This window comes from Bos indicus x Bos taurus, chromosome 1 (genome assembly GCF_003369695.1).
Source record: "Bos indicus x Bos taurus breed Angus x Brahman F1 hybrid chromosome 1, Bos_hybrid_MaternalHap_v2.0, whole genome shotgun sequence".
Classification (NCBI taxonomy): Eukaryota; Metazoa; Chordata; class Mammalia; order Artiodactyla; family Bovidae; genus Bos; species Bos indicus x Bos taurus.
Genome location: NC_040076.1, coordinates 135,195,006 through 135,213,831, shown reverse-complemented (window position 1 = coordinate 135,213,831; position 18,826 = coordinate 135,195,006). Strand labels below are relative to the sequence as shown.

Sequence of the window (18,826 nt, the reverse complement as noted above, 5' to 3'; positions counted from 1 at the left end):
GTCAGACACGACTTAGCAACTGAACAATAATCCCAGAAACCAAACTGTAAAAATATATATAAAATGACAAACAAAAATATTAACCTTCTTTAGATGAATTTTCAATCAGGAAATGGTTTTCATTTGCTCTCTTTCCCAATCTAGCAGACTCTAACAGCCAAGCTATGGTGACTGCTGGTAAATTCCACTTCTTGGCAGCTTCATATTTAGAACCACCTGGCTCTTTCAAAACAAGATGTGTACTGGCAAACATGCCTTTCTTTGCATTGGACTTGCGAACGAAGTATTCTTGAACACTGAAAGTTACATTTTAAAAAAAAGCAAATGGTCATATGCATAATAGTTGGCAAAGAATGACATTTCTAATACAATGGTGTTGTCAGAGTTCTAAGTAAAGAAAATACATTAAAAGTTGGTTATATTTCTTAAATTAAGCTAATCCTCTTACAATACCTACTCTAGGATAAAAATGTATTGTTAAAATTAAACTTTTAAAAATTAATTATTTAAAAATAAGCAAATTAAACCAGACTTACAAGAAATAACCAGAAAGATCATCTATTTAATTGGTCATCACCCACCTACCCACCTTGTCTTTCCTCCCAGTAAAAGACACGGAACAACTAGGGGAGCAAAGGATGAGTATGAATAACACAACTTCTAGCCCTAAACCCCAACTTCTCTAAGCATTTTCAAGTATATCATTGGATCCTCTCAGTATTTGTGAAATACCAATATTTTACAAGTTATCATAAAGATACAACCTGGGAAAAGATGCAGAGAAATTAAGCGTCTTCCTCAAGATCACAGAATATTAAAGAGAACACCACCGTTTGAGATACAAACAGAAATGTCTTTTAGGACTTCTGGGTTTCAGGTCTAGTTCCTCACTTCTAAGATTTTGTCAAGTATCCCACATTTTCCCTAGTACTTTCAAGGATTCATTTTTCACATTTAACCCACTGATCAATTAATTTGGTACTTATTTTGGTATGAGATGTTGCTCCAATTTTATTGAATTATCTCTTCCTCAATAAGCTGAAACATCACCTTTATCATATACTAAATTCATTTGTATTTAGGTCTATTTCTATGCTTTCTGTCTGTTCACTTAACTTTCTGCTACTTACAGACATACTATTATCTAGTGAGGTTTACAAAATATATTTAAATAACAATTCTATTTCAGAATTTTTATGACTTTCCTGCTTGCTAATATTTTCTTATGAATTTAAGAATTAGTCTGCTTATTGCCCTCTCTAAACAATTCCTTTATAATGTTTATAGTCTTCCTGTCCAAGAACAGGTACATCTTTTATACTCTTCAAGTCCTGTTTCCCTCAATAGCATTTTACAAGTTTCCGTAGCTCTTCCAAGTTTCACTTTCAACTTTTTTCTTAAATCAAAATATAGTTGACATACAATATTAGTTTAAGGTGTATGATATAGTGACTCAACATTTAAATAGATTACAAAAGATCAATACCAAATCTAATTACATCCCTGTGACTTTTAAATTTTATAACTGGAATTTTGTACCTCTTAATCCCCTTCACTAATTTTGCCCAGCCTCTTATTCCCTTCCCTTCTGCTGCTGCTGCTAAGTCGTTTCAGTCGTGTCCGACTCGGTGAGACCCCATCGACGGCAGCCCACCAGGCTCCCCCATCCCTGGGATTCTCCAGACAAGAACACTGGAGTGGGTTGCCACTTCCTCCCTTCTGGTGACCACTAATTTATTCTCTGTATCTATGAGTCTATTTTGGTTTTATTTTGTTCATTCATTTCCTTTCTTTTTAAGATTACATATCAGTTGCTACCTATTTATCTCTTACTACAGATTTAGTAAGAGACCTCTGTTTTCATTAGCTCTTCTAACTAGCTGCACATATGAAGGTCAGTGACTTCTGTATATTAGTATTTTATGTAATCAGTTTGCTGAATTTTTCTATGAGCACTGCTTTAGTCTACTGCCATATTTTCTTACTGTTCTTTTCTACAATTTGTTTTTTCCAAAAGTTTATTGTTTAGTATAACCAAAGTATAGAACACAGCAAAAAAGGAAATATAAGATTTAGTGAATTATAAAATGAAAACCCTTATTTTCCCCACCCACGTCAGAAGACAGACTCTTACCAGTCACTCCAGAACCTCTCCAATATGCCTCTTCTGTTACTACCACCCCTCCCCTCCCATGTTAATAGCAGCCACTGTTTGGATATTTATAGTTATCACTTCCTTACTTTACAATGTCATAAACCTCTGTCCATAGTTCATCAGGTACTCTATCAGATCTAGTCCCTTAAATCTATTCCTCACTTCCAATGTATAGTCATAAGGGATTTGATTTAGGTCATACATGGTCTAGTGGTTTTTTCCACTTTCTTCAATTTCAGTCTGAATTTGGCAATAAGGAGTTCATGATCCGAGCCACAGTCAGCTCCCAGTCTTGTTTTTGCTGACTATATAGAGCTTCTCCATCTTTGGCTGCAAAGAATATAATCAATCTCATTTCGGTGTTGACCATCTGGTGATGTCCATGTGTAGAGTCTTCTCTTGTGTTGTTGGAAGAGGGTGTTTGCTATGACCAGTGCATTCTCTTGGCGGAACTCTATTAGCCTTTGCCCTGCTTCATTCTGTACTCCAAAGCCAAATTTGCCTGTTACTCCAGGTGTTTCTTTACTTCCTACTTTTGCATTCCAGTCCCCTATAATGAAAAGGACACCTTTTTCGGGTGTTAGTACTAGAAGGTCTTATAGGTCTTCATAAAACTGTTCAACTTCAGCTTCTTCAGGGCTACTGGTTGGGGCACAGACTTGGATTACCGTGATACTGAATGGTTTGCCTTGGAAACGAACAGAGATCATTCTGTCGTTTTTGAGATTGCATCCAAGTACTGCATTTTGGACTCTTTTGTTGACTATGATGGCTACGCCATTTTTCCTAAGGAATTTCTGCCCACAGTAGTAGATATAAAGGTCTATCTAGTCAAGGTTATGGTTTTTCCAGTGGTCATGTATGGATGTGAGAGTTGGACTATAAAGCAGAGCACCGAAGAATTGATGCTTTTGAACTGTGGTGCTGGAGAAGACTCTTGAGAGTCCCTTGGACTGCAAGGAGATCCAATCAGTCCATCCTAAAGGAGATCAGTCCTGGGTGTTCATTGGAAGGACTGATCTTGGAGCTAAAACTCCAATATTTTGGCCACCTCATGCGAAGAGCTGACTCACTTGAAAGACCCTGATGCTGGGAAAGACTGCTGGCAGGAGGAGAAGGGGATGACAGAGGATGAGATGGTTGGATGGCATCACCAACTCAATGGACATGGTTTTGGGTGGACTCTGGGAGTTGGTGATGGACAGGGAGGCCTGGTATGCTGCGGTTCATGGGGTTGCAAAGAGTCGGACATGACTGAGGAACTGAACTGAACTGAACTTCCTTACTTTATCACTTCCCACCCTTAAACACTACATTTCATTTTTTATGTCTTTTGGCTTCCAGGTTCCCTCTTCTTTCCATGCCCCCTTTATATCTGTTGAAGATACTGGATCATGAGGTTTCATTATTTTGATAAGATTGTTTCAAGATGGTTGTATATTCTTCATAAGGAGGCATATGTCTAGTTTTCTCTTTATTTTGTGAATGTTGGTTTTCAATATCTAGATTCTTCCATTTATTAGGAGTCAAAATTTTACCATTTCTTCTTCACTCATTTGTTGGAATACCTCTATAAAGGGAAACTTTGTCTTATCTATTATTATGGATACAGTCTGATACAGACTGTACAGGAAGGCAGAATAAATACCAGATCCTTTCTCCTCATTTACCAGCTTTCAAAAATAATGAGTTGGTTTCCTAGCATCCTTCAAACATGGCCAATTAACTTAGTTTTTTGGTGCCATTATGAAATCATGATTGAAATATTATTTGATGATGTCTGGAGCCACTGCTGCTATTGACACTTTTCCTGTCTTCGGCCAGTGGTGGTCCTTTTGACACAACCCTTCGTAGTAGTCTTCAATAATATATTTGTTCTCCATTCTGACAAAAGGTTCCAGACTCACTGGTATCTTTTCTGCCCCAGACGTAGAACTGATCATTTCTCTAAGCTTTACTTTCTTTTAGTGGGAAATGGTATTTTAAGGTCACAATGTGGGTACTGGTGTTGCTTGTTACTATTAGGTTGACAATGATATCTAGGCTTATAAATGGTTTTGAATTCCTCTTTGAACCAAGAGTTATTAAAAAGTTCTAAAATGTCCAGTTGATACAGTCTTCATTTTCCATTTCTACTATTCATTTCTAATTTTTTTAGAAATTAAAAACCTTCAGTGTAAATAGCATTCTTTATTTACAACATGCTTTTTCCCCGTTTAATGCCTTTCAATTTGAATTCAAACTTGTCTGATAATAAAATTGTACCCCTCTCTTTTCACATATCTTTGCCCATCTTTACTTTTTCCCCAAATGTTCTGAATCACTTTGGTTTAGGTGTGGCTCTTGTTTTAAAGTATTTTAAGTGCTGTTTCATGATATAATCTAAAAGAACTTTTCCTTTAATGTGAAAGTTAGTCCATTTACAATTATTTATGTAACAGTTTTCTACTTTTTTTTTAAACAGCCACCATTAAAGTTCACTTAGGGGTTGGGCTAATTTAAAGAACTTTTAAATTCATTTTCTTTCTCCTAAAGTATTCATTATTTCTGCTTAACACTGCATTGCAGAGAAACAATGTATACTAAAAAAGAATATGGCACACAGAAGGAAATAACACTGAGACAAGCAGTATCTTTAAATATTCCTTTTCTTGGTAGTAAGCATTAATGCCTGTAGTCTTAATACTTGCTAAGTACTTGTCTAACATCATTCTCTCCCTTCCACTTTGAGCCACCACATCAGATATGCAACATACTCCTCATAAATATTATAAGAAATCCAGTGAAATGCTAATTTGTATGCTTTTCAGTAAGTAAAAACAAATAATACATACACCAAGAGGGCAAGTACTAAAAATACTACATACCTGGCTCCAAGGTGATTTGCTAAGAATGTCAATGAATCTTTTTCAGCTCCTACACATTGGCTGAATGAAAGAACACAACCCTCTAAAGGAGTCATTCCTGCCATAACTGGAACTGGTGTGAAGAGAGGATTTGACTTTGGATCAATTAAAGTCTGGTAGTCTATACACATTACCTTTTAAAAACAAGAAAAACATCATCATCAACCTGAAATAAGCAATTAGTGGTTAACACTGGTTCAGTTACAGTGAAAAGCAATTTTATTAATATAAATGTGTATATGCTCATTCACAATACATTTAAAATTGTAATATTAAAATGTATCAGTCATTATATAGGATATTAAAATCAGATTTATCATTGAATTTCCTAAATATTGCTTTAAATTTAATTTCTTCCAATGTAGTTATCATTTTTCCTCTTAAGTCTTGGAAAGTTGAAAAAGTCAGTGGTTGAAATTATCATTGATAAGCCAACAAGATGCAATAATACATAAGTGCATGTCATGCTTTGGTAGTAGGAAAACAGGGAAAACCTAAATATGAGAAGACCTGGAGTCACTTTCCTAGGAAAGAATGCTGCTGATGTAGCCCCTCTATTCTACCAGGATTAGGACTAAGAAGCTTGTGTATTTTATTATTGATAATTTCCTTTGCTAAAAACAAAATCCAGACAGTGCCCAAACCCAAATACCAGTCTACCAAAACTAAAGTGCCAAAGATATATAGCTTCAGACACCCTTCAATACTACATTTGAACTGATGCGGTGTTTTCTTACCAGCCATGTGTTTGTTACAACTTCTCCCACAGTTGCCTGTACTTCACATCCCAGCAGAGGAACCACAGCATAATCAGCAACAACTCTGCTCTGAAGGGACACAATTTTTCCAGCATTTTCTCTTATGATGATTGCAATATTAGATTCATTTTCATTACTAAACCCCAAAACTAGGAAACTCTTTTGGCTAAATAAACCTTCTTCGGTAATTGTAGAAACATCAGGGAGGCAATGACTGATGGAAGACTGGTGTTCTTGCAGAGAAATATGAGTAGAATCATTACGGGGCTCCACATGAGTAGAGTCACTACAGAGCCCAACTTCAGACTTGGCAACTTCAACTGGAAAAGAAAAAGAAACGTTTTCTAACAGGTAATTTACTTTATAAAGTTTATCTCCTAGTAAGGATATAAAGGTAACAGGGAGCCTAAGAACTGTGACCACACTTACAAAACTAAGGCTTTATAAGTATACAATGAAGAAAGAATATGACCTACCCCATCCTCTGGGTTCCCAAGACAGCAATGAGTATTACCATCCTCGGATAAGAGCAATCATGTTAGTATTCTAGTATTCCTAGTATACTAGAAAATTGTGAGGCTCCAGTAACTCGAACTGGCAATGGCACCCTACTCCAGTACTCGTGCCTGGAAAATCCCATGGATGGAGGAACCTGGTGGGCTCCAGTCCATGGGGTCGCTAAGAGTCAGACAGGACTGAGTGACTTCACTTTCACTTTTCACTTTCATGCACTGGAGAAGGAAATGGCAACCCACTCCAGTGTTCTTGCCTGGAGAATCCCAGGGACGGGCGAGCCTGGTGGGCTGCTGTCTATGGGGTCGCACACGACTGAAGTGACTTAGCAGTAGCAGTAACTCAAAAATTATGAAGCTCCAATAACTCCTCAAGGGGCTTCCCTTGTGGCTCCGCTGGTAAAGACTCTGCCTGTGATGCAGGAGACCTGAATTCAGTCCCTGGGTGGGAAGATCTGGAGGAGGGAAAGGCCACCCATTCCAGTATTCTGGCCTGGAGAATTCCATGGACAGTCCATGGGGTCACAAAGAGTCAAACACAACTGAGCAACTTTCAGCATTTTCCAAGCCCTGCTTCCTGGGATTCCAACAGCCTGAAGGCTAGTCAAAGATTCTTTTCTATTTACATAGAGTTAGTTGCTCAGCTATGTCTGACTCTTTGTGACCCCATGTACTACAGCCTGCCAGGCTTCTCTGTCCATGGGATTCTCCAGACAAGAACACTGGAGTGAGTTGCCATTTCCTTCTGGGGATTTTCCCGACCCAAGAAATTGAACCTGGGTCTCCCACATTCCAGGGAGATTCTTTACCATCAGAGCCACCAGGAACATAGGCACTGTACTTAAGGGCTTTTCGTGCATGTAATTAATGCTTATGATAATATAAGGCTAGTTCTATTGCTGTATCTACACCCATCCTTCAAGAAGAATGTCAGGTCTAAACAGGTTATATAATTTCTCTAAGGTCACACAGTTATTAGCTGGCAGAAATGAGATATAAACCAAAGTTTGTCTGACTGCAGGGTCCGTAACATTATGTTATAGTTGTTCTAGTTGCTAAGTCGTGTCCCACTCTTTTCTGACTCCATGGACTGTAGCCAGCCAGGATCCTCTGTCCATGGGATTTCCCAGGCAAAAACACTGAAGTGGGTTGCCATTTCCTTCTACAGGGGATCTTCCTGACCTAGGTATTGAACCCACATCTCCTGCACAGCAGGCGGATTCTTTACTGCTGAGCCACCAGGGAAGCCATCTTCTTATTTCTATCCTCATCTCCAACAGGCAGAACTCTCTTCATTTTAATTACTGTATATGGGTGTGTGTGTGTGTGTGTGTGTGTGTACATATATAAATGACTCTTTACACTTTTAAACTAATTACTGTATATACACATTCATACAGTCATTAGTTGAAAAGTGAAAAGTCATGCTTATTGGAGAAAAGTATACATAAAGTGTGCATATATATATATATAAAATAAAGTATGTATATACACACTTTAATTTCTACTTAATGCAAATATTTAAATTGCTCTGAGACTCTGAAGAAGCTGTTCTGTCTAGAGCATTTACTAATCAGTATGTCAGGAGATTCTCTGACCTTCAGTTTGATACTGTAAGGAATAAAGGATAACAGTGTATCTATAATTTAGAGGGATGTATTCCCAATGGCTCAGCAGGTAAAGAATCTGCCTGCAATGCAGGAGACGCAGGAGACTAGGGTTTAATCCTGGGTCAGGAAGTTCCCCTGGAGGAGGAAATGGCTACTCACTCCAGTATTCTTGCCTGAAAAATGCCAGGAAAGAGGAGCCTGGTAGGCCACAGTCTAAAGGGTCACAAAGAGTCAGACATGACTGAGCACACATGAGGATGAATAAGCCTAGATGGAAATAAAGGTGACATGATACTATAAAACATTTAGAAAGCAGTTTTAAATGTATAATATAAAACGTAAAAACAAATTTTTTTTTGCATTAAAATTGCTCACAATCACATCTCGGAGGAAAAAAACAACTTTGATGTTTCTGTGTAATTGGTGAGGTGTAAGAACAAAGAAACCAGTGGGAATTTTAGAATACTACAGTAAAAACTGGAGAAGGAAATGGCAACCCACTTCAGTATTCTTGCCTGGAAAATTCCACAGACAGAGGAGCCTGGTGGGCTACAGTCCATGGGGTCGCAGAGTTGGCCATGACTGAACACATCAGTACATACTATAAAAACAAACTAGAAATACTATGTTCTTCTAAATTATAAGTAAAACCCTGAAGTTATTAAAGGTTCAGAATAAAATAACACATTTTATAGCAGTTCATTTACTAATAGAACCCTCTTTTCAAACAGATGTCATTTGGAAGCCCAACAGACACTTTTTGATAGCTTTTTCAACATGAAGTAAACACTTAATTACATTCTTTCAAAGGTACTTGGGGATTCACTGAGATTTACTATCACCAAATCCTTTCAAAGTCAGTACACTACTAGCTGCTTCAGAAAGGAAGATTTGAGAAACTAATTGCCTTACTCCAACAACCACCCTGGTTGAAGGATAGCACATAAAACTGCTTCCAGTCAATAGGTGGTCTTTTTGTACTAAAACATCCTAAAAAATTAGGATGATCTGATATGATACACTACTAAAGCATAAGGAAATGGTCTGACAAAAATCATTTTTCAGAACAACATGAACAGTGTGGATTATTAAATATTGTTTTAAGCTGAAAAAAAAAGGAAAATTGAAATTCTCTAAAAATATGTCAAAAATAAATAAATAAAAATATGGCCAGCTAGACATGCAGAACCCTCTCACCATAAAACACCTAAAAATAGAGGATGAAGTATTAAAGGTATCATTATAAATGCAAAGCTGAGTTTGCAAAAAAGCAAGGTAAATTCTCAAATGCTAAAAATGAAGTGGAAGTATGAATCCAGAGCATTAAGTAATCACTAAAGGTAACAATTACCATCTATTTTCGCAGTGACCAACACCCTTAGGATTTAAGGATGTCATGTAGAGGGACAGGAGTCAAGCCTTTTATCCCACACTAATTAGAGGTGGGGAAGAATATATGCTTCCACTCAGAAACCCTAAAGGAAGATGCCTTCAGCAAAAATGTCCATCAAAAACCAATCAACCACCACCATGTTCACCCTGCAAAAAGAGATGAGAAGTACACGATTTTGGCTTTTAGGGGGTGGGGGGGTGGTTGTCAATACATCTCTCTTGGGAATCTGTCATCATAGGCTGGTCCTCAGAGTAGGTTAGGGCCTGATGGTCCAAAAACATCTAGCTAATAAGTAACTTAGGGGTGTCCTAAGTTGGGAAATTCCTAGGCTCCTGGCAGGTTTAAACATAAACTTTATCTGGAGGACCAAATTCTCTTCCCAGGCTTCTTAGGACCTCAAGTCCTAACGAGAAAGAGTTTATATAATAAATATCACAGAACACATGAGGAAGCCAAGCATCATGAACAACAATCAAGAGAACTACCCCGGTTCTTCATTCAGATGTTGCAAGAGGTTTAAAATGTCTCAAGAAATAAAGCAAAACCCCCCCACAAATACAGAACAACACACTACTTAAAGAACTAGGACTTCTATGAACTGAAAAATACTGAAAGTGAAAGTTTAATGGATGGTTTAAACATATTAGGCAATAGCTAAACAGAAAAATAGTGTTGTAGAAGGAAAATCTGAAGAAATTACATATAATAAATAAAAAGATGAAATTAGAAGGACAGATTAAGGACACAGAGCTAAAGGGGAGTTACAGAATACAGAGAATGAAGGAAAGCAATATTCAAACACATAATAGATGAAAAATTTTTAAAAACTAATAAAGGAAAAAAAAATCACTAATTCTCTGATTCAAAAAGTACAATGATTTGCAAATAAGACAGATAAATGGTAAAACTCCAGGACACACACAAAAAAGGTATTAAAAATAGAGAAAAAAGATGCTGCTGCTGTTTAGCCACTAAGCTGTGTCAGACTCTTGTGACTCCATGGACTGCAGCCTGCCAAGTTCCTCTATCAATGGAATTTTGCAGGCATAAACACTGGAGCAGGTTGCCATTTGGTACTTCAGGGGAACTTCCCAACTCAGGGATCAAACCCTCATCTCTTGTGTCTCTTGCACTGGCAGGTGAATTCTTAACCATTAGCACCACCAAACAGAGAAAAAAAGATTTCCTACAAAAGAATGACAAGTAAGCTGACATCTGACTTCTTAATTAGCAGTCATGGAAACAGATGACAAAGAAAAAATATCTCCCAAGAGCTCTGACAAATTAACTGTCTAGAACTGTCTTTTAAGGACAAGGGCAAAATAAAGACATTAACAGAAATTTCCAAAGGATATATCTTAAGAAAAAAGAAAATTATTTCAAAGGAGAGAGATCAGATGCAATAAGGAATCAGGAGCAAAGAAGTAGCTAAATATGTTGGTAAATCAAAACAATTACTGAATATAGAAAACAACAATGCCTAACTGTGAGATTAAAGGACAATGAAAATACAAGATGAAATACATAAGCTGAATATATTAATGAGTGCATGTGTAGAGAGTATGGTTGGTAGTGATGCTGAAGATAAACGTTATAAGGTTCTTAAATTATTCACAAGAAAGACAAAAATTCTAATTAATTTTAAATTTTAAGCTATGATGTGCATTAGATTTTCAAGGGTAAACACTGAAAACATAAAACAGTATATATAAACTTCCAAATCAGTAGAGGGAAAGATGCAGAGTTGGAAGTGTGATCTGGGGAAGGAAAAGGCAAGCTCAACCCACCCAAAAGACAAAAATGTTAAAAAAACAAACGAAAACCAAGGAAGCATGGGAAAATGGGACAAATAGCACAGAACAAGAGGGCAGAAAATAATCCAAATATATCACAAATAACAACAAATGTAAATCAACCAATTTTCAATTAAAAGAAAGTCACACTAAAAAAATACCTATGTGAAGCAGGCATAGGTGTTTTAATATCAGATAAAATAGATCTTAAGTAAAAGAAAAATTAGGAAAATGAGGATCCCCATGTAATAAGACTTCAAAATACACACAAAAGAACTGAATGTGACAGAATTGCATGGAAAAAGTGACAGTCACCACTACAATAGAGAAGTTTAACATCTATTTCATTAATGCATAGATAGAACTGACAAAACTTGATTACATCATACAAATGTATAAAATTTCCAAATAATCATAGAAAACATTTTTCTGAGGCACAGAAAAATATTTACAAAAACTACTTCCTAAACACCTCACAGACCAAATATATGATAAAATTAGAAAACATTTAGAACAGAATATTTTGGCGACCTGATGCAAAGAATAGACTCATTAGAAAAGACCCTGAAGCTGGGAAAAATTAGAGGTAAAAAGAGAAAGGTGCAGCAGAGGATGAGATGGCTAGATAGCATCACTGACTTAATGGATACGAGTTTGAGCAAACTCCAGGAGATAGTGAATGACAGGAAAGCCTGGAGTGCTGCAGTCCATGGGGTGGCAGAGTCAGACACGACTCTGCGAGTGAGAAACAACAATAACAAATTACAAAAATTCTACATAAAAGATCTTTTGGGATTTCTCTGGTGGTAAAGTAGATAAGGATCCACCTGCCAAAGCAGGGGACATGGGTCTGATTCCCGGTCTGGGAAGAGTCCACATGCTGTGGACTCCATGTGCCTCAACTACTGAGCCCATGCCACAACCACTAGAACCCAAGTGCTCTAGAGCCTGTGCTCCACAGGAGAAGTCCCCGTAAGGAGGAACCCACGCCCTGCAATGAGAAGCCTGTGCACTGCAACTAGAGGAACCTTTGCTCTCCAAAACTAGAGAAAGCCTGTGTGCAGCAATGAAGACCCAGTGCGATCAAAATATAAAATAATTTAAAAAAAATATATTTTGAAATACAACTAGTTGAGTGAGTACTTTGAGAGAAATCTATTGACATACTTAGATAAAAAGACTAACAAAAAAAAGAAAGCAAATCGTGCAACTCAAGAAATCAGAAGGAAAAAATAAATTTATGAATGAAGTTAGTTTCCTAAAACGACTATTAAAATTAGCCATTAAGCTTCCTAGAAAACACAGCTTACAAAAGTTGATGCAGAAAAAAACACAACTGAACAGTCTTATATCCATTAAGTGAATTAGTACTATAAAATTTTCTTACAAAGAAACACTAGGCCCAGAGAGATGAGTTTCATCACACATTCAAGGATAGGGAACCCCAATGATACACAAACTCTGAGATTTAAAAAAAAAAAGGAAAAAATAACCCCACAATCTACCACAAACTGAGATTTTTTTAAAAAGAAAGAATAATCCTCAATCCACTCAATTAATAACACAATCCAACAAAGATAACAGACAAAGGAAAAGTATAGCCAGTATCACACTGAGTAGATAAAAGCCTAAATCAAATATTAGCAAACTAAATATAGTAATGTGTAAAAAAGATGAATATATCACATCCAGAAGAATTTAAACTTGATTTGACAATATAAAATCTAATACGATTTATCACAGCAAGAAGGAAAAACCATATGATAATTCCAATGAACAGAGGAAAAGCATGTAATACCCAGATCAAAGTTCTAAAGAAGAATAAAAACAAAACTTTTATGAGAAAACATATGAGAAAGTTTCATGACTAGCTTTCGTAATGATTTCTTAATTATGACACCAAAAATACAGGCAATGAGAAAAAAACAGATAAACTGGACTTCATCACAGTTAAAACTTTCATCTACCAAAGAACACAATGTGAAAACACTACCCAAAGAAGGGGGAACATATATACAAATCAAATAACTGATAAGAGATCAATATTCAGAATATATAAAGAACTCCTACTACTCAGTAACAAAAAACAGTCAACCCGATTGAATAAACATTTCTCCAAAGAAGATATATAGATGGCCAATAAGAGCAGGAAATGATGCACAACATCACTAATCAGAGAAATGAAAATCAAAACCATCAGTGAGATATCACTTCAAATCCGTTAGGATGACTTTTATATGAAAAAAAAAAAAAAGGAAATACAGTATGTTCTAAGGATATAGAGAAACTAGAACTTTTGTGCATAGCTGGTGAAGATGTAAAGTAGTTCAGCACTGTGGAAAACAGCAAGATAGTTTCCCAAAAAGTTAAACACAGAATTACCATGACTTATCAATTCCACCTCTGAGACTATATCTAAAAGAACTGAAAGCAGGAACTTGAACAGATATCTGTACACCAATGTTCATAGCACCATAATTTACAACAGCCAAAGGTAGAGACAACTCAAGTGTCCATCAACAGAAAATGGCACAGACAATTCCAACATACAGTGGAGTATTATTCAACTTTAATAAGGAATGATATTCTGACACATGCTAAAACATGGCCTTGAGGACATAATGCTAAGTGAAATAAGCCAGACACAAAAGGTATTGTCTTGAGTCCATGTATATGAGCTAACTAGAATAGTCAAATTCATAGAGACAGAAATATAATGGTGGATACCAGGAAACGGGCTGGAGGAATATAGAGTTACTATTTAAGGCCTATAAAGTTTCAGTTTGGGAAGATAAAGTTCTGGCATGGATGGTAATGATGGTGGCAAAACTATGTGAATATAATTAATACCACTAAACTGTATATCTAAGGACGGTTAAAATGGTCAATTTTATGTCAGGCATATTTTACCACAATTTTTAAAAAACTCAATACCCAAAATGTTCTTATTCAAAATGTTTTATTCTTGTATATCAGTAAAATATAATTTTAAGAATTAAAATATCAAATGAACAGACACAAAATACAAAAAATTAGGGATAGTTGTAACATAGCATGTCTAGTATCTTATGACTCGTTATACTTTATTGAAAAACATAAACTGTATGCTGATATTCTATATTCATGGACAGGAAGATCTTTTTATTGTAAAGATGTCAATCCTGCTCCAAATAATTTCAGTACAATCCCAACCGAATTCCCATACAGATTTATTCAAACTGACAAATTAATTTTAAAAATTTATATAGAAGCAAAAGTTCAAGAATAGGTAAGAAACTTTTGTAAAGGAAACTGGAGGGCCTTGACATTTCAGATATCAAAACATATTACAAAAGCTATTAAAATAAGATGGTTTATCAGTGAAGTATCTCAATGGAACAGAATAAAAAGCCTAAACACAGGTCCCCACTTAACAGACCCTTAATAAATGACAGGGGCAAGAGGGCAAATTAGTAGACAAAGGATGGCCTATTCAAAAAAGTTTGAGAATAAGTGATTATTTACACTGATAATTTGAATGCTTCTTATCAAATGCAAAAATCAACTCCATGTGGACTGAAGACGAAATATGAAAAAGCAAAACTTTAAGACTTTTAAAATACAACTTTATGACTTTCAGATAGGAAAACTTACATAAAACAGAAAAAAACAAACCATAAAATAATGGATTAAAAAACCTACTTTACAGGAAACTCAAACAGGGGCTCTGTATCAACCTAGAGGGGGTGGGATGGGGATGGAGATGAGAGGGAGTTTCAAAAGGGAGGGGATGTATGTATACATATAGCTGATTCACGTCGAGGTTTGACAGAAAACAGCAAAACTGTGTAAAGTGATTATTCTTCAATAAAAAATAAATTAATTAAAACAAAAGTATAGCCAAATAACACTCAAAAAGATGCTCTACCTTATTAGCAATGTTATAAAATTAAAACCACAATGAGATCCCACTCTATACCCATCAAATTAATAAGAATTTCAAGCCTTATGAGAAATACTAAATGTTAAAAGGATGTGCAACAACAGGAACACTTACTATTGTTCTAGTATAAAGTGGTAAACTAAAACACTCCAGAAAGCAATATGCTTTATGTAAGAAAGTAGAAGACAAATTTATCCCAGGAATCAGTCATCCCACCCTAGAGAAATTCTTGTTCACGTGCATAGACACACACAAGAACAATTTCAGCAGTACTGTTTGTTATTAGAAAACAAAACAAAAAAACCACAATAAAAATCTCCTCAGGAAGGGCAATAGATAAACTATGGCATGTTCATATACCAGTGTGATATATTCATAACCAGTTACTAGGATGAGATGAGTATCTTGCATGTTTAGGGAGAAGGCAATGGCAACCCACTCCAGTACTCTTGCCTGGAGGGTCCCGTGGACGGGGAAGCCTGGTGGGCTGCAGTCCGTGGGGTCGCTGGGAGTCAGACACGACTGAGTGACTTCACTTTCACTTTTCACTTTCTTGCATTGGAGAAGGAAATGGCAACCCACTCCAGTGTTCTTGCCTGGAGAATGCCAGGGATGGGGGAGCCTGGTGGGCTGCCGTCTCTGGGGTCGCACAGAGTCAGACACGACTGAAGGGACTTAGCAGCAGCAGCAGCAAAAGAGTACATATCATGTATGATTTATGTAAGTTAAAATACACACAAAACAGTGTGTATATTACTTACAGATATATATATGTTATCAACTACTAAGAAAATGAGGATGGATTCACAGGAGAATTTTGACCAAACAGAATATCCTATAGTTTTTAAACAGTTAGATTAGTAGTATATGGTTATTTGTTAAATTATTCTTTATATCTTTTTGGATGAATTAAATACTCTATAATAAAAAGTATTTAAAAAGTAGAAATGCTGTTTACAACTTTTCACTGGCAATTGTGTTTAGCACACTGAGAAGACTACATCCTGAGACAGTAGTCTACAGTGCAGCATTATACTCATTAAAGCTACAATTACAAACTAATAGGCATTTGTTATAAGGTTAAAATACCTTGTAACAAATACCTTGCCGGACTAGATGAAGCTGCCGGACTAGATGAGGCACCAGCTGGAAACAAGATTGCCGGGAAAAATACCAATAATCTCAGATATGGAGATGACACCACCCTTATGGCAAAAGCGAAGAGGAACTAAACAGCCTCTTGATGAAAGTGAAAGAGAAGAGTGAAAAAGCTGGCTTAAAACTCAACATTCAAAAAACTAAGATCATGGCATGGCGTCTGGTCCCATCACTTCACGGCCAATAGATGGGGAAACAATAGAAACAGTGACAGACTTTATTTTCTTGGCTCCAAAATCTCTGCATGTGGTGACTGCAGCCATGAAATTAAAAGACACTTGCTCCTTGGAGGAAAAGCTATGACCAACCTAGACAGCATATAAAAAAGCAGAGACATTACCAAAGGTCCATATAGTCAAAGCTATGGTTTTTCCAGTAGTCATGTATGGATGTGAGAGTTGGACCATAAAAAGAACTGATGCTTTTGAACTGTGGCATTGGAGAAGACTCTTGAGAGTCTCTTGGACTGAAAGGAGATCAAACCAGTCAATCCTAAAGGAAATCAGTCCTGAATATTCATTGGAAGGACTGATGCTGATACTCCAATCCTTTGGCCACCTGATGCAAAGAACTGACTCATTGGAAAAGACCCTGATGCTGGGAAAGATTGAAGGCAGGAGAAGGAGGCAATAGAGGATGAGATGGTTGGATGGCATCACCAACTCGATGGACGTGAGTTTGAGCAAGCTTCAGGAGTTGGTGATGGACAGTGAAGCCTGGCGTGCTACAGTCCATGGGGTTGCAAAGAGTCAAACACAACTGAGCATCTGAACTGAACTGACCCCTGTAATAAACTCAGGATGTTACAAACACACAAACCAAGTGACAGTATTTAAAAACCAGACCCAAGAGGTACAGGTGAACTGAAGAGAAAAAAGGGACTCAGAAAGTCTAGAATCTCTTAGCGTTGCCTGCTTAAAAGAAAAAAAAGTAACACAAATAAAACTTCAAGGAAGAAAGAGGTTAGTATAACCTAAATTCTAAAGAACCTGGCAGAAATCACGTAAGTATGTATTCTGTTACCAAAATATTTAATGACTGTTAACACTGGTCATTCTTTCTTACCTACTGTGGGGTTATTAGTCTGATACTGAGAGAGCAGATCTTCATCAGCTTGCTCATGCTTCTCCTCAGGAACAAAGTCACTCTTAGAGAAGCCGTTGTTCTTCCTTTTCAAAAGGGCTGTTTTACTTTCAGGTGGATCTGAAACTGGAATTTCCACTGGCTGGTAGTTAACGTGGATGTATGGCTCTTCAGGAAGCATGTAGCCTTTACTAAAACACTCTAGCAACCATTTTGCTCCCACTACATGCGGCCTACAAAAACAGTACAGTTATATATTAGTTTAAACCATAAATACCATTATCCCATGTACCATGCAGTTTCCATAACTGCCAGGATATGCAATTTTAAGGAAAATCATTACAGAGTAGAAATTGCTTTGAATCAAAAACTGAAAAAACCTGTGGGCTGATTTATCCCAAAACTGCTTCAATTCATCATCATCATCTCCCACAATAACATGAGTTACATCTTCATTGAGCTGATTAAAACGAACTCCACCTCCACTGTTAATAAGTCTTCTCAGTTTATCTAGCTTTCTGCCATTAAAACCACAAAGATAGATCTGCAATGAAAAAAAAAAAAAACATTGGCTTTAGATTAACACATTTAAAATGGCCTATTTCTCTCAATAGAAATCTATTTATTGAAAGTGTGATCTAAACCCATTACGTGTAAATAAGGCAACCTTTATATTTACATTTTAAATATATTAAGAAGTATATTCTGAAACTTTGATTTCTAAATAATTCTTAAATTTTATCACTTCTTCACAATCCCATAACATTATTACCCATTACTGATAAGTACTGAAAATTTAAATAAAATAGAAACCAGAATAATTCAAATATCTTCTGAATATTAGTGCACAGCAATTTCTAAAATGTAGGTAGCTTCTTAAACTGGTCTTACTACTTGTAAATTTCCAAGTAATTACTGAAATAAACTGGAGTTAAATATGTGAATTCAGAAAATCTAGGTTTAAATTTGGGGTCGGCTACCAATGATTAACCACATGACCACTTCAACATACTAGGCTTTTTCTTTGGTGGTGTGGGTCTTCGTTGCTGCGCGAGGGCTTTCTTTAGCTGTGGCAGGTGGATGCTACTCGTGAGGATGTGCAGATTTCTCAATGCAGTGGCTTCTCTTTTTGTAGGGAATAGGCTCTAGGGTGTGCGGGCTCAGCAGCTGTGACACATATGCTTAGCTGCCTGACGGCATGGGAAGCCTCAGAGTGTGAGCGTGCTCAGTTTGTGTCCAAATCTTTTCTATTCTATGGACTGTATATAGCCTGCCAGGCTCACTCCACTGTCCATGGGATTTTACTGCCAAGAATACTGGAGTGGGTTACCATTTCCTACTCCAGACGATCTTCCCAACCCAGGGATCAAACCCTCGTCTCCTGCATTGCAGGTGAATTTTTTATTGCTGAGCCACTGAAGAATCTTCCCAGACCAGGGATCAAACCTGTGTCCTCTGCACTGGGAGGTGGATTCTTAATGATTGGACTACCAAGCAAGTCCAACTTAGACTATTTAAATCAGTTTTCTTCCTTAT

General features: G+C 36.7%; 1 protein-coding gene across 3 annotated transcripts in view; it reads right to left on the bottom strand.

The window, feature by feature from the left end:
• TOPBP1 (DNA topoisomerase II binding protein 1) overlaps positions 1-18,826 on the bottom strand; it is a 70,601-nt gene that overhangs the window by 36,890 nt on the left and 14,885 nt on the right. For all 3 annotated transcript variants that reach the window (XM_027545727.1, XM_027545738.1, XM_027545746.1), the window contains 5 exons: positions 17,671-17,834; positions 17,273-17,523; positions 5,799-6,139; positions 5,023-5,195; positions 85-296 (listed from right to left, as the gene is read on the bottom strand). In XM_027545727.1, coding sequence (XP_027401528.1) covers positions 85-296; positions 5,023-5,195; positions 5,799-6,139; positions 17,273-17,523; positions 17,671-17,834 — 1,141 coding nt within the window. The remainder of the gene's footprint in view (positions 1-84; positions 297-5,022; positions 5,196-5,798; positions 6,140-17,272; positions 17,524-17,670; positions 17,835-18,826) is intronic.